Genomic DNA, 24,203 nt, shown 5'->3' with positions numbered 1-24,203 from the left:
TTATTTGCTTTCCAACTGTCAATGGGAATGTGCCACACCACTCTGAGTACATACATTGCCAGGATATATAACAGGAAAGAAATGACATTAGTGTTCAGATGGGAGACAATTATATATGAATGTATGAAAGATATAAAGGTTGAAAATTACACGAGAGTCCACATAACTCAATGGTGCCAGGGCTAAAACAAAAATCATGACCGCATTCAGCATTTTCTTAGGAGCAAAACTGCAAAAAGTGACATTAGCAACCGTTCTGGAAGATGGAAGCACACATCGCCTGTACTAATAAACGTAAATTCCTCTTCCCTTAAAAGAGCATTCAGGTGCCATTTTTACAGTAACGAAGAAGGAGAGCGCCATTCTGCCGGTTTTCTGTAATTTTCAGGACCCGATCGAAATGACTACATTTCCTCCCGCTAAGTGTCAGGTACAAACGCCGAAGCAGCCCTCGCGGCCCCTGTGCCTAGAGCCACGCGCCAGGGACATGCAGTGTGATCTGGGGGGTCCCCTGTCCTCAGCAGCAGGCATGCCCGGGGCGTCTTCCCCGTCCGCGGGGCCCGGGCCTGGCTCGTGCAGGACCCCTGTCCAGAAGGTTCCCCGCGTGAGACCCCACGTGCCGCCCGTGCGTCACGATTTTAACGGTCGCCCCAGCCCTGCGTGCTCCGCGTCCGCAGACACTCGGAGCCCTTGCAGAAGCCGTATTCCGCCCTCCGAGGCCCCAGCGCCGCCGCCGCGCCACGAACATGGGCAGCTACCTGAGCAGACACCTGGGCAGATACCTGCGCACAGCCAAGGCCGCGCTGCCACGCCCCGCGTGGGGGCACCGCTACCTGCGGGCCAGGCCCGCCCACCACCGCCGCGGCCCGGTTCAGAGCCAAGTCATCTCCGTGCACCGGGAGCGCTGGATGCAGAGCCGGACCCGCCTCCCGCTGCCGCCCCACCTGGACCACCCCCGAGTCCAGAGGGCCATAGTCCCCAAGGCCTGGAGGAGCTTCCACGGCAAGTCCCCCCTCCACACCTTCCTGGGGCTGGATCTGTCTAGCAGTCGCGAGGGTTTCGTGAGGCACTGCCTCTGGAAGGCCCAGAACGTCCTGAACGTCTGGAACATGGTGACCGTCAACATCACTCCTCCTGAGGGCGGCGGGAGCTCCAGCGGTCGCCCAGCCACCCAGGAGCGCCCGCACTCCTGCGCCAAGGAGATCCGGCTGAGCGCTCGCAGCCCGGGCCAGAGAGGGAAGAAGAGGAGCCGCAGATCTCTCCGGTTCGAAGGCCCCCCCGCCAAGAGAAGGAAGCAGAGCCCAGGAGCCAGGCCATCCGCCTTCAGGCCTGTGTGGAAAGATGGCATGGTCCGTTCCTTCGTGCCCAGGCCTGGGCCTCTGAGAAGAGGCCTCTTCTCCTGGCATCCCGCCGACGGAGAGGACACCCAGCCCGGGCCCGACCCGCTGCCAGGACACCAGCAGGCCCCAGGAGAGTCACCGGGCCTCGGCTTGAGAGCAGATGAGTGTGCCCCACGGCCTGGGCCTTCCTGCAGCCTGGGGTCCCCCTGGGATCCTGAGCCACCTCCTGAGACTCAAACCAGCAGTCCTTTTACCCCGCTGAGCCCCGCTCTACCCCCGCATGAGTGACCGTCCCCGGCAGCCAGCCCTCACCGCCCGGGCAGCAGCTCCGCCCAGGCCCCAGACCCACCTCCCTTGAGCCCACGGGGCTGCGATCCAAACCTCGGGCTTCCTCCTGCCCTCCCCCTGCCCGCCTTCTCCCGGAGACACACTTAGCGGGAAGGCCTGCTTCTCCCCTTTTCCCAGTTTCTTGAGCGAAAACAGCTTTCTTGTGTTAGTAACAGTAATAAAGTTTCGTTATACAGAGTGTCGTCTTTCTTTCAAAGGGACATATACGAGGATTTCGTCTACACTGAGAATTCTCTGTCTTGGCACTGTTCACATTTGGGGCCAGGTAATTCTTTCCTGGTCCTCGGGTGCTGTCCTCTGCATCGTGGCGTTTTAGCACAACCCCTGGCCTCTATCTTCTAGGGGCCGCGGCAGCACACCCACATTGTGAAAACACAAAAATATTTCCGAACATTGCCATATATTCCAGAGGGAGGTGGGGGTGGGTGGGAGGGGTGGGGGGGCGAGGGGTGGGAGGGGGGTGGGATGGTGGGAGGGGGTGGGAAGGTGGGAGGGGGGTGGGAAGGTGGTAGGGGGTGGGGGGGGTGGGACGGGGGGTGAAAGGTGGGAGGGGGTGAGAAGGTGGGAGGGGGTGGGGGGGTGGGAGGGTAGTGGAAAGGTGGGAGGGGGTGGGGGGGAGCACTTGGAAAAAAAACAAAAGCCCACACTGGTGGAAACACTGAGGGACAGTGACCTCTGCTGGCAGAAAACAGTCAAGCTTGGTCTTTTTTAAAAATAAGCTACTTGTTGGCAAAACTGAAAATGCTAAATACTCGGAAGTGCTGGGAAAGATGCTGAGAACTGGAGCGCCAAGTGGTGCTGAGTGCGAATGTGTAGCAGCGCTTGGAAGTGCTGCCCAGAGCGGAGCATGACCATGAGAAACTCTCCTACACGGGTGTGTACACACACATGCCACACACACATACACCACACACCACACACATCCCCCCCACAAACAACCCACACACACCACACACATACCCCCACGTACACACACACACACACCACACACACATACATCACACACATACCCACACACACATACACCACACACATACCCCCTCACACAAAAACACCCCCCCACACACATACACCACACCGCCCCAAACAAACCCACACACACATACACCACACACATACCCTCCCACACACATAACACATGCACCATACTCACACACACCACATACACACTTCCACACACATCCCCTACGCACACCACATATCCCACACACCCACCATACACACACCCTCCCACACACATACACTCACAGACACCAACCACATACCCATCACAGACACCCACACACACACCACACACACACACCCTACACACACCACACATACCCACAAAACATACACCCACAACACACACCCCCACAACACACATACCCCAAACACACACACACAACCACCCATACCACACACACACCCTCACACATAACACACACCCCCACCCACACACACCATACACACCCCACACACCCACCACCTACACCCGCACACACACGAGCACTAACACCACACCCACACACACCACATAACCCCATACACGTAACCCCACCCAAATACCACATACACACTCCCATACACACTCCCTACACACATCAAACACACTACACACAACCACACACCCACACACCCCCACGCACATATACACCCCACACACCCACCACACACAACCCCCACACACACACCCACTAACACACCACACACACCACAACCCCCCCCCACACACATAACACAGAGCAGAGAGGGATGTTCTTCCCAGCACTCCGTCAGAACAGAAAAGCCCAACAACCTAAATGCTCACTCACGGGGACGGCTAAGGGAAACATGCTATGCGCTAGCGAGGAAACACTGTTCCACAAACCGAAGGAAGGACATAGCCCAAGGATTCTCCGCTCTTGGGCTACTGGGCCACGCAGTTCTCTGCATCGCAGGATGCTGAGCGGCACACCTGGCCCCCGTCGCCCAGACAGCAGCAGGACCACCTCCAGCGGTGACAGTCGCACGCATCTCCAGACATTGCCAAATATCCCCAGAGGGACCGGCGTCCCCCCCAGTTGGAAAGCACTGAACTAGAGCTCTGTGTTTTTGACGACAGGTTACATCTCACAACGAAACTGCTGAATGAAAAAGCCGGGCAGTGGTAGAGTATGTGTGGCTCACGCCGCTTACAGATTTAAACAAATGCAAAGTAACGTTGCTGGGAAAATGGGGAAGCCAGGAACTGCATTAAGAGGTCTTCTGGACACTTTCCCTACCTCGTTCTTTCCATGTAAAGCCTCTTTAAATATTGTTCAAACATGAATCTCACAGCATCCACCTTTAGAGAGTCAGAGAATAAACAAAGGAAAGTCTCTTTTCCCGTACAGCTTGCGTTCTAAGGGGGCGCAGACAGAAGATAAACAAGTAAATGGACACACTAGCAGGTGCAGAGAAGCTCCAAAAAGAAAAATGAAGGAATAGGGACACATACGAGTCCACCAACACAACCGTGACCCTGGGTACTTTCCCGTGTCTGCATCACCATGGAACTACACCATCCTTTACTATGACCTCAAGTTCTTTACCTGGGGTTTCCGTTGGGGCAATGCCTACTTTCACGTAGCACCTCAGCGAAGAGAATGAAAATGTTTTATCTACCTAGACGTGAAGATTCCTAGAAGATTCAAATTTTTCCTGAAAATATTAAAACCAACATTTTCAATGTTGACAGTTACTGTTAGATTCAAAATGTCTTGGACTGAACCTCTAGAAGTCAAGTTTGTGTTTTGAGGTTTACTACCTGCCATTTGCTAGACTTGAGACGAGGCATTTCACTCTATAGCAGCTGCTAGTACGGGCTTGAGATCTTAGTGTGTCCACGAGGATATCAGTATATAGAGGTCGGTCTGATGGAATTATCGGAATTCACTTCAATAATCATTCTGTCCAGCTCTTTTACAAAGTACTAATATTTACACATATTCAAACGGCTTCTCAAGCAAAGCCCTGAAAAGGTAAAAATGTCCACTCCGTTTCCTCAAGTGTAGAAAGCCCTGGTTTTACACTAATCCTCTGGGATTTGGCTCCAATGCCATTTCTCCTCAATGGCGCCAGACAGGGCCAACTGCATCCAAGGGGAGGTAAGAATCAGGCTCTTGTTTCTGGAAATCAAAGGACTAAAGAGGAGCTGGGCTGCTGTTTTACAAGCACAAGACCATTAATCCCCTTACCGTGGACAAAACAGCACGTTGTTCCTTTTCAGATCACAAGACTTATTCCTGAATAATTAGGCGCAGGAAGAAATCCATTCCATGCCCTACACCATGACATTCAGAAAGAAAAGGCCATGCCCGAGTCAGACTTCTCCCTCTCATGCTAAAAGTTGACAAATTGCCCTAAAAGCCAACACTTGACAAACTCGGCAGGTACATTCCCCAACTTGCTTGGGAAGTAGACTCGAGTGTGACCTTCGGGTACGTTTCCCTAGAAACTACCTTCAACGTTTACAAATTTCTCTGAAACTATTTTACTAAATCTGGCCTAAACCTTATCGTGACAACTTCAAAACACCTAGCTGCCATCTTCGATTCACAAGAAATCTTCACATAACCTGACCTAATGAAACCAGAACTTTCTGCCCTTGCCATTTTCCCATACATCTTCCATTCTGCTTTTAAGAAAACCTGGGGGTGGGGGGGGTTCGTAGGTGTGTCAGTCAGTTAAGCGACCATCTCTTGCTTTCAGTTCATGTCATGATCTCAGGGTCACAAGACGGAGCCGCACGTCGGGCACCTCGCTTGGCCCAGAGTCTGCTGGAGATTTTATTCTCCTCCTCCTCCTACCCCTCGTCACGCTTGCTCTGTCTCTCTCTCTGAAATAGATAAATTAGTCTTAAAAACAAACAAGAAGGAACATCCAGGAAGTAGGAGGCAAACCACTTGATACCAGGATGTCAGTAAGGACTTCGAAAGCTTTAGTCCCGTTCCTCCGCCGTCCCATCCCGTCTCCCAGGCCCCGCTTCCTCTGCGGGCGCTGCGCCCAGGGAGACCTGGCTTGACCCACCGTCCGGCGTCAGGGCCGAGCCCGCAGGCGGCTGCGGCACAAGGTCCCCCGTTCTGTGGGGGCAGCCGCAGCCACGCCGGCGCACGGGCTGCCTCGGCGGACCGCAGCGCACAGAGAGGCTCTGTCCTCACACGCTTGCCTCCGGCTGCTCTGTCAGCTCTTCCTCCGTCGGTCCTTGACAGCGTCCCGGGCGAACCATGCAGCTTTCCCGTCACTTCTGCTTATGAAAGAGCTCGGGCCGGTCGCATCCGAACTCGGATCCAAACCATCTTCCTGCCTCGGACACAGCCGCTCTCCCTCCCGCAGCCCCACTGCCCTCCTGTCCCCACGCCCCCCCCCCCCCAGCCCCACGCGTCTCCCTATCTGTCCCCCCACCCACGTCATTCTGGCTCCTGTAGGGACAGAAAGGAGGACGGAGAGGGCTGGGGGCGTCTACCGAAGGGAACAGCAGGGCTCTTGTCCCTTCGCCAGGGCCCTCTGTGGATGCCCCAGGCTGCTCCGCCGTCCGGGGTCCTCTCCTCTGCTGTGGTGGGCGCCCTCAGGTTCCCCACTCAGGGGGCCTCGGGAGCCCCCGCTGCGCTCTGGCCAACGTCCTCCAGCCCACCCGGTGCTGGGCCTCCGGCGGGCCCGTCCAGCCTCACCGCCCTGCTCTCCTGGCCCCGCAGGCAGGGAGTCCTCCCAGCTCCCTCCAGCAGCCTCCGCTGGCTCCCCGGAATACAGCGGGGGGCAGGCCGCTCGCAGAGCCGTCCTCTCGCCCCGTCCCTGGGGCCTGGGTCAGCCTTCCCCCTTCCGACTTCTCCAGCCACGAGGCAGGCCCCGTGTCTGCTCCGCAGCACACCCTCAGGGACAGGGCCCCACAGCGTGCATGGCGAGGGAATGACATGCCGGTGTCTCATCTACAGACAGCACCAGGCTCTGAGCAGTTCGAGGCCTGCCTTGAGGCAGACGGGCCCGAGCACAAGTGTCACTCAGAGCACATAATCGCTCGTGGGGCGTGGGCAGCAACTCATCGCAACGGGCCCAGCTGTCGGCACCCCTCCAGGCCGCACGTGCCTATGCGCTGGCACCCGTTCCCGCCCGGCCCTGTCCTCCGGGGAAGGGACAGGAGATGCCACAGCCCTCTCTGCCTGCCCACACCCCTGCCTCTCCGGTCCTCTGGCTTTCTCGCCCACTGCCTGCTGGCTGAGGGGGACTGGACCCATCCTGCTGCCTGTCAGTTCTGTGTGCACGCAGCCAGGACCCCTCGCTCTAGCAGGAACACCCTCTTCCGTTGTCAGTCAAGGTTGCAGTGGATCAAGGCTCTGCCAGCCACGGGTCGCCAAGCACGCAAAAGTGTCCTCCGGTGCTCCTGAGCTTGCGTCACGGGAGGCCGTCAGGCTTGATGTAAGAGACGGTAGTGAGGACTGGGTAAAGGGGTATGAAAACTAGACTTTTCGTCATTCTGATTCTGATTTGATTATCCTTAGTGCATTACTCTGCACATTTTCCATCCTGTCCGTCTCAGTAACTTCTAGTTTTCTGCAATATTCATAAAATAAGCCACGAGGAGAAAGAAGGAAACAGTGATGTTCCAGATCGGGATCCCATCCCGGAAACCGCTACTTGCCGCCGGGTCAGTCCGCCAGGGCTGCTCTAACAAACGCCCCAGACCCGGCGGCTTAAACAATGGAGATTTATTGTCTCTCGGTCCGGAGGCTACAAGCCCAGGATCACAGGGTGCTCGGGGTCCGTTTCTTCTAAGGCTCCTTTCTTTGCTTGTGGATGGTTGTCCTCTCCTGTCTTACCCGGGCTTCTGTCTGTGCACACCTGCGTCCCCCCCATCTCTTCTTGTAAGGACGCCATTCCTACTGGACCAAAGCCCACCCCTATGACCTCATCGTACATACATCACCTCTTCAAGGACCCTATCTCCAAATACAATCCCATTCTGAGCCACTAGGGCTGCGGACTCGATCATAAGCATTTTGAGGGGATGCAGTTCTTCCCAGAGCCGCTACCCCCAGCATTTATTTTGTCCCGCCCTGGCACCAGGAGGCCTTTCTAAGGCAGAAGAGTTAATACCTGAGCCGGCGGCCAAGCCATGGGCATCTTCTGTCCACCCGCCCGCCGGAAAGAGGCGGCCTCTCTGCAAAGTTTTTCTCAATGCCGTCTTGCATTCTGGGGGGCGGTTTTCCACAGGGGAAGCCTGTTCATGTAAGGATGCAGCCTTCTTCATGGCAGCGCGTGGAGAATGCGATTAGCAAGTGAATTGCATTTTAAACACACCCTGATTCATGAGGCAGCCCTCATCACTCCGCCCGCCAACAGCAGTACTGCTAGCACTCATCCTGCCTGTGGCCTTACAGAAACGTCCGTTGACCCTTGATGGAGTTTTGCACTTTTTGACTTTCCATGGGCATTGGCAATGATGCCTTCTCCATACCATGTACAAGTGAAACACGTCTGCCGAGTAAACAATATCAGATACTCACAAACATACACAATGTTCCAAGTTAAAAAAAAAATGCGAATGTGAATTCCTCAAAATTCATCTAAAATGTTACATGTTTAAATTAACTCTTCCTATGAATGGAAATATCTGATTTAACATAGTCATTAACAAGGTTCGATGCAGGCACCAGAGGACGAAACAGTATGACCAACAGAGCAATGTGTAAACCTGGGGATGAGAAGAGTAGAAGATAAAGAGACTATCTGGGGGTGGGGCTGCATTCTAAGATGACAAGAGGGCTTTTTTTTTCCTTAAATTTTTCCTTTTCAATTTTTTGCAAAGCAATCACCTAATTTTTTTTTAAGATTTTATTTCTTTATTTGACAGAGACACAACGAGAGAGGTAACAGAAGCAGAGGAAGTGGGAGAGGGAGAAGCAGGCTTCCTGCTGAACAGGGAGCCTGATGCGGACCTGGATCCCAGGACTCCGGAATCCTGATCTGAGCCGAAGGCAGATGCTTAAGGACTGAGCTGCCCAGGTGCCCTGAATCACCTAATTTTTATGAGAAAAGTTGTAGTTGTAAAAAGAATGTGCAGTTTAAAAGGCATATAACAAGCACAAACAGATTTTTTTCTAAAACTCTATAAAACAGGAACAGAATTCACTTTGGACACAATTTCGTTTTACTATGTAACTCCTTCTTTTAATTTTTTGAATCATGTGAATATATTACCTATTTTTAAATATATATGTGTGTACACATATCTATCATATGCTTATTTTGCTTCCCCAAATGCCACTCTTTTGTTTCATTCTTTTTTTTTAAGATTTTATTTATTTATTTGACAGATCACAAGCAGGCAGAGAGGCAGGCAGAGAGAGAGGGGGAAGCAGGATCCCCGCTGAGCAGAGAGCCTAATCTGGGGCTCGATCCCAGGACCCTGAGATCATGACCCGAGCTGAAGGCAGAGGCTTAAACCACTGAGCCACCCAGGCACCCCTGTTTCATTCTTTATATTCACAGCCCACGCATATTGTGGGTTTGAGGGAGGTCGATAAATAGTGATCTTCTTTGTCAGGTTCTGAATCCTTATAGAATTAAGACAAAAGAATGAAGCAGGGGCGCCTTGGTGGCTCAGTGGGTTAAAGCCTCTGCCTCCGGCTCGGGTCATGATCTCAGGGTCCTGGGATAGAGCCCCACATCAGGCTCTCTGCTCCACGGGGAGCCTGCTTCCTCCTCTCTCTCTGCCTGCCTCTGCCTACTTGTGATCTCTCTCTCTCTCTCTGTCAAATAAATAAATAAAATCTTTAAAAAAAAAAAAAAAGAATGAAGCAGATAGGATACTAAAAAGGCCAGGGTGGAAGACATAACATTAGTCAGCAGGTGAGTTTTCTTCCTAATCACAAAACTCCTGAAAGGAGGTAATTCATCGACAGCGTCCGGGTAGAACTGAGCTGGGGCATCTATTGCACATGCCGGAGTAATATGCATGATATCGAACAGCTATATGCTATGGCGCCAACCAACAGAAACCGTCCTCCTCTGTACGTAGCACACCCAGCCTTACAGCTGCATGGGCCTACCCCTGCACGGACTGATTCTGCACTTAGTGTAGGGAGTAGCGCAGAATAATGCCTGCTGTCTGCGGGCACAGAAGGGAACCCAGGGAGAACTTCTCCTTCCAGCTCACCAATCATCAGCCATTTTTCCTCTCAAGGGGAAGAAGGAGAGAGGGAATAGACAGAAACCAGAAGTGGTACCAGAATCACAAACAGAGATAGAAAGAAACATGCCAAACAGAGACCATGCCTCTGGAAGAACAGAAAAAAATGTGAAACTGTGAAAAGTTTGTACTAAAGCTTCTAAGAAAATAACCAAGGTACTATGATAGATGCCAACAGTGGGATGAACCAATACAGGTGTATTTCCAAGATGAGTGCTGTGGACTGACTTGTTCCCCTCCCCCAAATTCCTATGTTGAAGCCTAACCCCACCCCACCCTGCGCTCGGGGAACTGTACGTGGAGAGAGGGCCGACCACGAAGAGATAATTACAGTTAAATGTCATCATAAGGGTGGAGTCCTCATGGGATTAGTGTCCTCATTCGAAGAGACACTGGAGAGCTCACTCTCTCTTCCCTCCATGCTCTCCCAACAAAGAAGAGGTCATTTTAGAGCACAGTTCTAGTGGTGTCTGCAAGGCAAGAGAAAAAGCCTCAGAAAGACATCTCCCTTGCCTGAGCACTGCGATCTTGGCCTTGGAGCCTCCGGAACTGTGAGTAATAGGTGTCTGTTACTTAAGCCAACCGGCGTGTAGCATTTTGTTACCGCAGCAGTCCTAGCAAACTAATACAATGAGAGCAGAATTCTTTTCTCCTTTCCTTTCCTTCCTTTTTCCTTTCCCTTCATCCCTTTATCCCTTCCTTCCTTCCTTCCTTCCTCCCTCCCTCCCTTCTTTTTTTCTACCTATCTACAGGAGAAGCTAACGTATACAACAGGAATGTAGAACAAGCTTATGACACATGACCACATCTACAAATTTTTATCATCATACAGCCTACTGAACAAAGAGCATTGATGGAACATGGGATAGACTGCAAGGTGAACCAGATTACAAAATTTTTAAATGTTACAATGTGAATCCTTTCAAAAAATTAGGTTAATTATTTTCAAGATAGAATTTTGAATTAATGCATGCCTCAAATATCACTGCAAATAACCAATTAAGACTTTTTACTATTTACTTACTCTGTTGTTTCTCTGTTGGGAACCTTCCTCATGGAGAAAGCCACCATTGCTTTGAAAAGATATTCCTCATTTGTATCCCAGGCATACTAAAAGAGAAGTAAAACAGAAAATGGAAAGGGCTTAGGATAAAAAAATGGTCCTGTTGGAATCTAACTGTGACCACAGTGGCGGTGTTAATCAGTGCCTGTCCCTCTCTCTCTCTCTTTCCCATCTTTCTCACACACTAAAGACCAGAAGCCAAGATAAATCATGTCATGATAATGTTCAGGATGAACTTTCTTGGACATTCTGTCATTCCAAGTGTGGTGCACTCTCCATTGCATTATCTTCTTCAAGATCTGCAGTGTTAGTAGCCAGTCAACAAATAGTGCATTTGGACACCGTATTCTGGACATATACAGTTGGTTCCCTTCCTCCCTTACTCTCTTTCCTCAGTTGCCTTTCCTTTACTAACATAGGTACAATTTTTCTTTCCATTTCTTAGTTGGAAACTTGAGTGTGTGCATATTATGGACTGAATTGTGCCCCCCCCCCACCAATTTATGTTGAAGTCCTAACCCCTAATACCTTACAATGTAACAGTATTTGGAAACAGTGTCTTTACAGAGGTGGTTAAGTTTAAATGAGGTCATTAGGGTAGACCCTAATCCAATATGGACTGGTGTCCTTCCAAGAAGAGGAAACTTGGACACAGCCACATATAGAGGGAAGACAATGTGAAGATACAGAGAGAAGACAGTCATCTACAAGCCAAAGCGACAGGCCTGGAATAGATCTTTCCTTTACACACCTCAGAAGGAACCAGCCCTGCTGATACTCTGAGCTTGGACTGCCAGCCACCAGAACTAGGGTAAAATACCTTTCTATTGTTTAAGCCCCCCAAGTCATGGTACTTTATGACAGCAGCCCTGCAAACTAATGTGGCTGACCACATATCTTAGGTGAGGAATCACGTGGAACTGGACAAAGTCACATAACAGGGTTGTTTAACTCTAAGTTCATGATGACCTAGTCCCCAATTGCCTGGGAATCCCTCAGGTCTCCATCATTTTCTCTCTCTCATGGCTCACGACGGCTATTTCAAACCTCTTTCAGCTCTCCACCTCAACCAAACTCAAACCTCATACTCACTAGATGCTTTTTTTTTTTTTTAGATTTATTTATTTGAGGGAGAGAGAGAGAGAGAGCACGAGCAGGGGGAGAGGCAGAGGGAGAGGGAGAAGCAGGCTCCCCGCTAAGCAGGCAGCCTGATGCTATGTGGGGCTCCATCCCAGGACACTAGGATCATGACGGGAGCCAAAGGTAGAGGCTTAACTGCCTGAGCCACTCAGGCGCCCCTCACTAGATGCTCTTGTCTCATAATTTAGAGATACATCCTCAAGTCATCAACTTAAACTCCCCCATCCTCCTGACACCAAACAAAAAACTCCCTCTGTAGACATATATGCTATCCACATGCTCCCCCGGAAGGCCAATGTGGTGTTTCTCCTCCTGTCAATGGTATTTCATCCACTTGCATTAGGAACACTTCCCTTCCCCCCTTCTCAGGATCTAAGGGTACAGCTTCCCCTCTCCTCTGTACATGAGACCCTAGCTTTTAGCCACGCTGAAGCCTTCCCATTAAAACGGCACCAAAACCAAATCACTGACCTCAATCCGTCTTCCTCTATCTACTGCTGTCTGTCTCCTGCCCTTCACAGCCAACAGCCTCAAAAGAGTTGTCATACTTGCGTTTTTACCTGTTTGCCACCCACTTATTCTCAGCTCCCTCCATTACCTGCTTTCCAGTTCCACCACTCCACAAAGATGGCTCTCTCTACAGTTACCGGTGACCTCCACATGACTCAACATGAGTGGCTTTCAGTCCCACCTTGCTTGACCTGTCAACAGCATCTGATGCTCTTGAACACTTCCTCCAACCTGAAGCACTCTCTTCCCCTTTGTGATACGCATTCTGGTTTTCCTCCTGTCCCTTTGTCCCCTGCGTAGGTTCACACTCTCCTATAAGGGTTTCAGGTTTCAGAGAACCTCAAAACTCTATGCTAGAGCTTCCCCTCTTGTCACTCTGTACTTTCTCCCTCACACTGTCATCTACTCCAGGCTTCCATTATCACCGTAAATGAACGACCCAGCACCATATCTCAAGCCCACCCTGTCCTTGCTTATTCAGTAATACCTCACGCTCAACAAGTCCAAAATTAAAGCCATGATTTTCTTGTCTGTACCTGCTTCCCTGGCTCATAAGTAGGTCATCATCCATTCAGCTGCATAATTAGAAACTAAAGCATCATCCTTGGGTGCCTGGGTGGCTCAGGTGGTTACGCCACTGCCTTGGGCTCAGGTCATGATTGTAGAGTCCTGGGATCAAGTCCCATATCAGGTTTCCCTTGCTCTGCAGGGAGCCTGCTTCTCCATCTCCCTCTGCCTCTAGCCCTGCTTATGCCGCGCCCTCTCTCCCTCTCTGTCAAATAAATAAATAAAATCTTTTTAAAAATAAATAAATAAAGCGTCACCCTTGACTCCTCCCTCCCCCTTTCTCCTTTCTACTCTTGTCCCCTCCAATGTGCCTTCCACACTGTGACCAGAGTGTTTTCCAAGCACTCATTCTATAACAACATCTCTTTCAGAAAACTCACGTTGGCTTTAAAGATAATCTCAAAACTTCCTAACCCAGTCCACCTACTCTTCAGCCAGATCTCTGCTTTCTGCCCGAACTCAGCACATGCCAGGCTCTACCATCCTGCTCCAGTGCAGAGACCTCAGCCTTCCGTCCATCTCATACTCTCACTAAGTTCCTTCCTGTAACAAGCCTTTGCATGTTCTGTTCCCTCTGCCCTGTGTTCTTTTATCCTCCGGCTCACCTCTGCTCAGACTTTAGACTTCACAGCAAATGCCAAGTACTAAGGCCCCCGACAAGGCCAAAGTCCCCAGGTACTTCTCCTTCCTGTAATACTTGTCTCCACACGCTGGTGGAGAGAGTAGATTCTACAGTCAGACAGCCTGGTTCAAATCTCACCTCTTTGTCATTTACTGACCTGAGCTCCTGAGCAAGCTGCTTAATTTCTTTGTACCTTGGTTTTCTCCTCTACTCCATGAGGGTGGGCATGCCTGTACTACCTTCCTCAAAGGGCTATTGTGGGGGCTGCGGGAACTGATGTAAGTCAAGTGCTCAGAAGGGTCTCTTCTAGAAAGTAAACTAAGTTCTCAATAAATGCTGGGCACGGTAATGATCCTTACTCATCGAATGGATAAAATAACCCGTTGGTAGATAGGCCTACAAACAGAATCCGTACCTCTAACTTCCTTAGCACTCTTCAAGTGCTTCTACCCCAAGGCATCTTACTATCGCCTACTACAGGGGAAAGTCTTCACAGACCACACGAGGATACCCAAACTAGAATTGCACAAATCATCTCATTAATTCCACAGACCGTATTGTTCTTATAGCTATGTGAGCCTCACGAGTGTTTTTTAACTTCAGTTTCATAAACATGTATTTCACGTTGTTACTCTGACATTGGAGAAGAACTGGAGGAACTTCACGTTAGAACTAGAAACTTTTCATGCTGTGAAAAATCTGATGTGGGAACAATGCCCCCTTTTCGCGGACTAGAAGACTGAGGCTGACAAAATCCTAATGACCGCAATGGTGTGCAGAGCCGGCACAGACCTGAGTGCGAGACTCGGGCCCTCAGGACTCTGCCCCCTCACCCCCCCACCCCGCACTGTGCTTGGCTGAGATGCTCCAGTTTGCTACACTGTTGTGTGTCATACAAAGCTTCACAGATTTTCTAGCACACACCGCAGATTAAAGACTTGAGGCAAAATCATTTTTTAACAATTTCCATTTTACTATTTTTTAACTTTAAGACCATATCCGATTTGAGGTCTTTAGGATCAAACTATATGAGTTTAAGATACGAGGCAGAGGCTCATTACTACAGAAAGTAGTGTTATTAAAAAACGAACATGCAGGTTCTTCACTTACTGCTTTATCTCCCAGAGCTGTTCTGATACTCAGTCTTACTTTAAAAGCATTTTCTGCATCTGCCAGAAAGAAAAGGGAGCAGTGTGTGATGATAAAAATCTGCCAGAACATCAAGTCCAAACATTTAATCAACTCAAATCAACAGAACACAGATCTTCAGTTAAACTGCCCTGAAACTGAAAGTTTAACTACAAGCACCTTAGCCCGTTCCAATTTTTCCTTCAAACTTATAAAACAGTCATAGTCTCAACTTTCAAGCCACAACATGTCTGCGGATTTAGGAAAATAAAGAGGTCATTCAGTCGAAGACTTGTCAATCATTTAGAAAACTGTTACCCTATTTTTAAGTTTCAAGACCACATACCTGGTTGACACAGTTCAGCGTGAATAGCAGTCACCAGAAAAAAGAGCAGGCACAACATTCTTTCAGGGTGCGAAACACAAGACAAACCGAGGGAAAAAAATCCACCCTCCACTTAAAGCTGCCTTAGCCATTCTGTGACCCGGATTAGAATATCAGAGAAATGAGCAAGCCGCCACCTAGAAGGTTTAATGATTAAACCCCATTATTTGGGTTAATACTTACAGAGAAGCAGCCCATCACCTGTCAGTTATTTACGAAAATCTGTTTGGAAAACAGATTAGTTGTCCTTTCTGAACTCTACCTCCAGCAGCTGCTTCCTCTGCTGACTCGAGTTGGAATCCGCCCCCGCCCCTTCTGTTGTCCCCCAGCTAAGCGCCATGGAAAGACCCAAGCCCTCTCTGAATGGTTTCCTCGGCCTCACCTTTCCACCTCTCCAGGGCTAAAATAGCCGGTCCTTGATAAGCTCCCTTCATGTGGAAAACAAACATCACCCCTTTCTATCTCTGGGGAACAAAAGACACCCTTCCAAGAATGGCCTCACCTGACTCTCACCTCCACAGGTAAACATCTGGGGAGAGCTCCCACCTCAAAGGGAATCATTCTGGTCAGCCCTAAGTTCTGGCGGTTGTGTAGATTCAAAGTTAATGGTACAGAGCGGTGCTGTCCAGTGGAACATTCTGCGATGACGGCAATGTTCTATATGTGCACTATCCAACGCGGTCGCCGTCACACGTAGGTGGCCACTGACCACCTGGAATGGGCTGGGCTGCGGAGAAACTCAATTTTCTATTAATTTAATTTATGTAGAAATATGTGACTAGCAACCGCATTGGTCAGCGCACCAGAGAACAGTCATTAAGAGCTTCCCGCCATGAACTAGGTTTGCTGGATTCTCTCATCCTCAAAACAGCACCTCCCAGTCGCTGTTGCTGGAATCATCTCACATGCAAGGGAACCGAGGATCTGGTGTTCGAGGCTGCGGTGGCAATGGGAGGAGGGAGTGGGTGTCACCTGAACCCCGCCTGCGCCACACTGACCTGCCCTGGGCCTTCACTGGTCAGCCTTGGTCAAAACCGAAAAGGCAACAGGGGCGCCCGGGGGTTTCTGTCAGTTAAGCGTCTGCCTTGGGCTCAAGTCATGATCTCAGGGGCCTGGGATGGAGGCCCGCATCTGCTCTCTGCTCAGTGGGCAGTCTGCTTCTCCCTCTCCCTCTGTGCTCGCTCTCTCTCAAATAAATAAGTAAAATCTTTAAAAAAAACAAACAAACAGACCTGAAATTGCAACAAAGCCTCAGAGATGCTCTTGGGATTACCATAATGAGTGGAAGAGAGTCTCCCCTACCGGGCATTCATGGATGTCAACAGAAGCCGCCCGGGCAGGTTGATGTCAGGGCCTTCCTCTCTACCATGCTGCCCCTTCATGAAGTCAGTCCCCAGATTCCACGTCATTGCTTGAAAACCATGAAAGGAAAAATAAGACTGGGTGACCCTGATGTTAAATACAAAACATGGATTTTCAAAGCCACCATGAGAGAGAGATCAACAGCTACACTCCCGCAGCACTCCGAGAGTCCTGTCATTTCCCCATCCTGGGCAGGGTGATGTTTTACCACAGATGACCCATTTCTGCTTGGTGACTCCACCTGAGGAAACTTCTCTCTTCTCCCTCACCTTGGTCGCAAGGGCACACAGTCAGGAAAGGCTGGGTTAGAGGGAGAGGCCCCCAAAAGTTAGGCCCGTCATTCTAGCAATTTCACTATTAGGTAAATGGAAATTTCCTAGAAGGGAGAGCTCACATAACTTAGTCCTGAAAAGAAAGTCAGTCTAGATGAAGTTATCTGGGGAAATGTCAACATGAGAAGGAAAAGCCAGTAGATGGAGATTATAACAAAGCTAATTATTTGCATCAGGGAACAAAGCTATGTTAGAGACGAATCTGATTCAGCCTTCCTTGAGTCTTAAACTTCCCAAAAGTACCAAACGTCTCTCTTTTGCTCTTAATCACATATGTGACTAGGACAGCAGACAGGAAAATGCTGAATTAGAGTTAAGTCATTCTTTGAAAAGCAAGGAAAGTTTCTTCCCTTTTGAATTATGATTTCTCTCTTTTTTCAAAATAAAAATTCACCATTTATTAAACAATTTCTATGTGCCAGGCACTCTAGTAGTGCTTAATATAAACATGATTTTTAAAAAATTATCCTTACTAAAACAGAATCGACATACGACATTATGTGAATTTCAGGTGTACCAAAGAGTGACTCAACATTTCTATACATCACAAAACGCTCACCACGGTAAGTGTAGTTGCCATCTGTCACCACACACTTACTACAATTTTACTGACTACATTCCCTGTGCTGTACTTCACTTTCACTATTCTATACTTTAGCGATGTTTGTTGTCTCATTTGAAAAATGACAGAGGAAAAAATAAAAGGCAGGAAAAAATAGCAACAGAAGTTCTGTATAGAAAATACAGAAAAGCCAAAAGAGAAAAATACCCGTAACATCACCAGCATGAATGACCAAGGCTAATATATTTTGAGAGTGGAAACATACCTGCCTGAGCCTTGGATCTTCTTGTGTGAAGCTCTTCTTTGCCTCATTATGGCAGCACTATCAGAATCGTAATGGTGGAATAACATGGACCCTTGTTCTCTTCCTTATTCTAATGTGACTGCAGCTCTTCGGCTGGATCTGGTGGGCCACTTTTAAATCTGGTGTGTAGTGAGATAAAAAGTCTCCTTTTACTAAAAATTCTTTTTATCCAGAGATCACGTTGAATTTCATCAGCTGCTCTTCCAACATCTATTAATATGATCCTACAGATCTTACCATTTGGTGCGTTTTACTAATAAATTCCTTTACGTTGATGCAACCCTTAGATCAGCTCAGTTTGAAGATACTCCTGGACTTAACTGCTGTGTTTTTCCTTAGGTTTTTAAACCTATTTTTGTAGAAGAATATCATTCAGGTTCCTTTTCAAGCGCTTGATTCCTGAAATTTTTTTTTCTAGCCCTTACATTATCATCTTGAAAATGGTGTACAAAGATTTCTAATATCCTCTATGTTTACAAATACTTTAAAATGCCAAAGAAAATCGCAGAAGAAATGCAGAGTTGAAGAATCTGGTTCATACACATTTTAGGGGAAGAGCTCTTTGATAACTTCCATTTCTTACACTGTCATTTACTGCAAGTTTCATGTTTCACTGAGTCCATTCTGGCTGTTTATAATTTCTAAGAAAGTCATTATTTCATCAAGATTTTCCGGTATTCTCATGGACTTTATACAGTATTTCCCATCAAATATCTACATTCATTGCTATATTCCCTTTGCACGTTCTAGTATACACATTAGATTTTTCTCATTTTCCATTATTCTCGACAAAGATTTGTCTAGTTTTGTTGTCACTTAATCAAAGAACAAGATTTCAAATTTAATTTTCAAGTCTTTTTCTGTGCTGAGTCATCGATCTTATTTTTTTTTTTTTTATTAAGTCCTTACTCCTGTTGTCATCATGCTGGTTTTCTTGTTCTTCTTATAACTCTTGGGGTGACAAATAGGCTTATGCATTTTTAGTCTTTCTCGGTTAATAATGAAAATATCTGTGGCTATGAATTTTCCTTGGTGTATTGTTCTGGCCACAAGACATAAGAAGTATAGATGTACAGTGAGCTCATACTTATTTTCTAAAGAGTCTGTAATTATAGTTTCAATTTTTCTATATCCCAGTGTTTGCTTAGAAAAGTATTTGACAGTAGTAAAATTGGTAGCAGCCCAAAAGACAATCATGAAAAATATCAACTTTTATAGTCCTGTCAGGTGAACAGAAAAGGTATAATGGTAAAACAAGACACTGTCAATAGCTCAATTTAAAACATGAAAATTCTTACAAGGTATGGGTCCCTTAGAACATGCTAAAACTTATTAAAGTTGTTCTTGCCTCTTAACATACTGGGGTTTTTTCTTCCACTTATAAAAATCTTGCACAAACTTGCTCTTTATTTTCACACAGAATTTGAACCTCCAGAGAATTAAATTAAACTAAATTAAATTAAACCTCCAGAGAATTCATACCAAACTTGCTTCATACAAAGCTCATCTCTGCAATTTCACATACAGGAGGTCCAGAATTTACCAGTAACAGTGGTAACGATGACAAATAAAGCAGTTTCAATCGTTCTGAATACGTTACTATTTACTCCCAACGTTGGGAGTTTAGAGAACAAAGATAAAAAGTTGAGATTACTGCTGCCATGAGCAATACAGAAGGCACCGAGTCTCCTGAGACAGAAAAAAGAAATTGATTTCTCCATGTTTTTTCCTGCTCTACAACACTGTTGAAAAGCAGTTTCTCAGTACTTAACTATTGATCTATCGCTCTGGAGGGTAAATTAAATATGAGATCACACAAAAAACCCACGTATGTCATTCTTTTGATGCATGCAAGGTGCTTTTTAAAGTTCATCAGCATGCAAGCGGGCCTCATCCCACCTCTGTCCTTTGTGTGTGCTTCTTTCCACACTGCTTTCTTAAGTTCAATACAGTGAATTTTCATTTTTTACCTTTAAACTTCTTAGCCATGTTCCAGGTCTACCTCATCTCCTTTGAGAAACCTTTGTTTTGGGACGCCTGGGGGGTTAAGCATCTGCCTACAGCTCGGGTCCTGATGGTCCTGGGACTGGGATCAAGCCCCACATCCGGCTCCTTGATCAAGCGGGGAGCCTGCTGCTCCCCCCTGCTTGTGCTGACAAATAAAATGAAATATTTTAAAAACAGACACAGAGAGAAAGCTGTCTTTTGTTTTTGTTATAGGTTTTTGTTATTATTTGTTTTACACTTGTCCAGTCCACTAACTTTTTTCTCTTCTTCTCCTGGGTTCCCACAGCATTTGCTCCCATTTGAACATGCATCTATTGCCAACATGATTTACTTTCATGTCCTACAAATTTTAAGTTTCTGGAGAACAAGGACTATATTTAGTTTAATTTTGCATTTCTCATGGCCCATATATTAATAACTTAATAGAACTGAATTAACTTATTTGAATCATAAACGGACATTTGAAGAAGGTCAAGAATGCAGATATAAATCATGAGGCGCACTGCAATTTTTTTTTTTTTTTTTTTTACATTCCTAGTCAGAGAAAACTTCTAGTATCTGCTAAATAAGGAACACTGGGCTTTGGGATATGTTTGTCTCCACTTCCACACCTCTGCCCTTTTTAAGATGAAAAGAAATCTGAAGCCACAGTATTTGGAAGGTTCATCAGATTTTGTAGGTTAATCAACAGCCATAACCATTACGAGCTTAGTCTTTTTATCCACAGCATAACATTTTTCTAGTTCAGAGAAAGTTAATCACTACTGCTTAGAAATAAAGATTAATTTAGACAAGCTGAGTTGCGTGTAATTCTGCCAACTTTGTTTTTTTAATTAACATATATTACTTGTCTCAGGGGTACAAGTCTGTGATTCATCAGTCTTACACAACTCACAGCATATACCCTCCCCAATGTCCATCTCCCAGCCACCTCATCCCTCCCCCCCTCCCCCCCTCCAGCAACCCTCAGTTGTTTCCTGAGATTAAGAGTCTCTTACAGTTTCTCTCCCTCTCTGGGTTCATCTTGTTTCATTTCTCCCTCCCTTCCCCTATGATCCTCTGCCTTGTTTCTGATTCCTCCTATCAGTGAGATCATATGATAATTATCTTTCTATGACTGTCTTATTTCCCTTAGCATAATACCCTCTAGTTCCATCCACATGGTTGCAAATGGCAAGATTTCAGGGGGGGTTTTGATGGCTGCATAATATTCCTCTCTCTTTCTCTCTCTCTCTCTCTCTATATATATATATCACATCTTCTTTATCCATTCATCTGTTGATGGACATCTAGGTTCTTTCCATAGTTTGGCTATTGTAGACATTGCTGCTATAAACATCTGGGTGCACATGCCTCTTCGGATCACTACATTTGTATCTTTAGGGTACTTTATATTCTTAAATTAAGAATTTTAAGGGGCGCCTGGGTGGCTCAGTGGGTTGAGCTTCTGCCTTTGGCTCAGGTCATGATCTTAGGGTCCTGGGATGGAGCCCCGCATCATCGGGCTCTCTGCTCAGCGGGGAGCCTGCTTCCCCCTCTCTCTCTGCCCGCCTCTCTGCCTACTTGTGATCTCTGTCAAATAAATAAATAAAATCTTATAAAAAAAAGAATTTTAAAGACAGTTTCTTTTTTTTAATTTTTACTTATGTTTTAAATTTCTTTTCAGTGTTCCAGAGTTCACTGTGTATGCACCACACCCAGTGCTCCATATGTTTCTTAAATGGAATGCTTGCGTGCCTCATCTCCTGCATGAAGACCAATGCACTAAAATGAGTCTCAGATAGTAAAAACAAGCTCTTACCGACATTTCTTCCTCTAACTCTTTCCAATATTGTTTGGGTGTTATAGTAAGAGTATTCTCATGGTGTAGGCAAGTTATAATTTTTTTTCAAAATTATTACGGCCATGCTCTACGGAGCAGTATTTTTCACCTTCTATTTGGCAAACAGTGTCACCCAGTCACATTTAGCCCTGAGTATAGGTACTTCTTTTGCCAACCTATATAAAAAGATGGACGGGCCATTGGGCCTTGTACCTTTCAGGTCAGATGCTCTCATTTTCATAACAGAATCTTTAACTACCCTCATTCTAATGGATATACAAAGCATATGAATAAATCAACATATCAAAGTTTCTGCCCTTAAGTTCTGACCAGCAACAATGATACTGACCCTTCTACTGCCTGGAAATCGTCAACAGCTTGTAGTAAGAACGGCTGTTTGTAAAGACAGGCGCGCAATACCTTTATCACTGCAAATCAGAGATGCCCTATAGGTTGTTCCAGCCACGCATTCATACTGCACCCGCAACAAACATTGTTTAATCGACTACAGAACTTTTTCCTTTTGAGTGTGGACTCAACCATAAAGCTTCCCAATAGTTATTCAGTCAGTTGACAAGTTGAAACTTACTTGCCATCGTAGAGAATGATGATCTAGATGCTGCCCTGAACGGGGGCGCCTAGGTAGCTCAGATGGTTAAGTGCCTGCCTTCTGCTCCAGTCGGATCTCATTGAGCCCCACAGCGGGCTCCCTGCTCAGAGGGGAGTGTTTCTCTCCCCCACTCTGCTACTCCTCCGGCTTGTGCTCTTGCTCTCTGTCATATAATTGAAAACAATAATAAAATAAATGCTGCCCTGAATAAAGCCATACCACTGAGTGCCTGTAATTTCAAATGAACAGAAAAGTTTGGGTAGCTTATAGGGTTGATTCAATACTTTGTGATTGCCGGCAACAGCATACATTGAGGAGATCTATATAAAAGTCCTTTTGGCACTTGTCTCCTACTTAATTCCCAGTGCCATCAAGACGAGGAATCAAGATTTCCCTTGGGGCTAAAAATCAAGAAAACCTGCTTTTCAAAAACAAACAAACAAAAAAAAACTAAACAAATGGATGGAACTCAAGGGCACTATGCTAAGTGAAATAAATCAGACGGACAAAGACAAAAACCATAAGATCTCACTTACATATGAAATCCAAAAAAACAAACAAAAACAAAAAACTGAACTCATACAGATAACAGATTGTTGGTTGCCAAAGGCAGGGAATGGGAGAAGGGCAAAATGGGTGAAAATGGCCAAAAGGTACAAACTTCCAGTTATAAAGTCAGTCAGTCATTGGCTGTAATGTACCGAATGGCAACCATAACTAATAATACTGTATTGCATATTTGAAATTTGCTAAGAGTAAATCTTAAAAGTTCTCATCACAGGAAAAAAATTACAGCTAAGTATGGGGTCGGATAGTTATTGTGACCATTTCACAATATACGCAAATACTAAATCATTATGTTGTATACTTGAAACTAACATAATGTTATGTGTCAGTTATACCTCAGCTAAAAAAAGAGACCAGCACTTAACAAGCCCTTTTCTACCTATTCCAACCCCCTTACCACATCTTAATTTTCTCTTCAATTCTTGTATCATCCAAACCCAGCTTGGAAAACTTCAGACTGTAAGTCCCTTGAGACACGTCTTGACACTGGAACTTAGTACTCCATAAACACAATTTAAATGAATGCATAACTGAAAGGCTAACGGTAAGTGCCCCTCCCTCAAAAGTGCCCCATTCAGAGATTTCTGGACAGGAAGAAAAAAAAAAAAAAAGGCGGTAACCCTTTCACTTTTTTCTTGTGGACGCAGAATTGTAAAATGGAGGGAGTAAACCTCTTTACTTTAATCCCAGAGCAGGGGGTCTACAGAGGTATAAGTGTTGTGCTGTCCCGACAGGCTCTAGATAGCAGGAAGGCACTATGCGCTTAGAAAAAGTCTTCTGAAGATGCCAGGAGATAGAAGAATGTGCTTACTACTCCGTGCATCTGCCTAGCATTTAAGGTTGGTTGAAGGGCTGGTAAGAACACAGTTCCAGTCAGTGCCCAGTTATGTTTCCTACCCGGTTGGAGCTGGGAGGAAATAGGAAGAAAGATTATTTTCAGACGAGGATTAGGGATCCAAAGACTTCTTCCACTTTATAAAAGCCACTGACGTCTAGCTCTGAGGCGTAGGCTGTTTTCTCCGGAAACACAAGAGCCCCGCCCGCTCCTGAACAGCGTCCCCCGACCGAGTTCCGCCAGCAGAGGGAGGGCAGGATGCGTGGACTGGTGAGAGCGGACCCAGAAGTGGGAATCCTGAGAAGCCAGGGAGCCGCCATGACGCAACGCCAGAAAACGCGCAAACGGCACGAGTGTGGCCAATGTGGATCGTAGGGTCGTGCCGTGGGGCGCTGGGATTGGCCATGACGTAGGACCGTGGAAAGCAAGAAAGGAACGTGACGCGCCGTGGGGGGCGGGGCATGGACACCGTGGGAAGGAGCGTGGGCTACGTTCTAGGTGGGAAGGGGCGTCA

At 47.1% G+C, this 24,203-nt stretch overlaps 1 protein-coding gene across 6 annotated transcripts in view; it reads right to left on the bottom strand.

Annotated features, from left to right (window-relative positions):
• CLTRN (collectrin, amino acid transport regulator) overlaps positions 1 to 19,778 on the bottom strand; it is a 34,719-nt gene extending 14,941 nt beyond the window's left edge. For 3 of the 6 annotated variants that reach the window (XM_047714945.1, XM_047714950.1, XM_047714946.1), the window contains exons 1-3: positions 15,250 to 15,425; positions 14,886 to 14,944; positions 10,898 to 10,983 (exon numbers count right to left, since the gene is read on the bottom strand). In XM_047714945.1, coding sequence (XP_047570901.1) covers positions 10,898 to 10,983; positions 14,886 to 14,944; positions 15,250 to 15,307 — 203 coding nt within the window. In that variant the 5' untranslated portion in view covers positions 15,308 to 15,425. Of the gene's footprint in view, positions 1 to 10,897; positions 10,984 to 14,885; positions 14,945 to 15,249; positions 15,426 to 15,801; positions 16,443 to 16,590; positions 16,951 to 17,809 lie in introns of those variants that run through there. The other 3 variants (XM_047714948.1, XM_047714949.1, XM_047714947.1) reach the window with 3 other exon arrangements.
• Positions 19,779 to 24,203: the final 4,425 nt, after the last annotated feature.

Source organism: Lutra lutra, chromosome X, assembly GCF_902655055.1.
Source record: "Lutra lutra chromosome X, mLutLut1.2, whole genome shotgun sequence".
NCBI lineage: Eukaryota > Metazoa > Chordata > Mammalia > Carnivora > Mustelidae > Lutra > Lutra lutra.
Note: the sequence above shows the minus strand (reverse complement) of the source record. Positions and strands in the feature narration are given on the sequence as shown.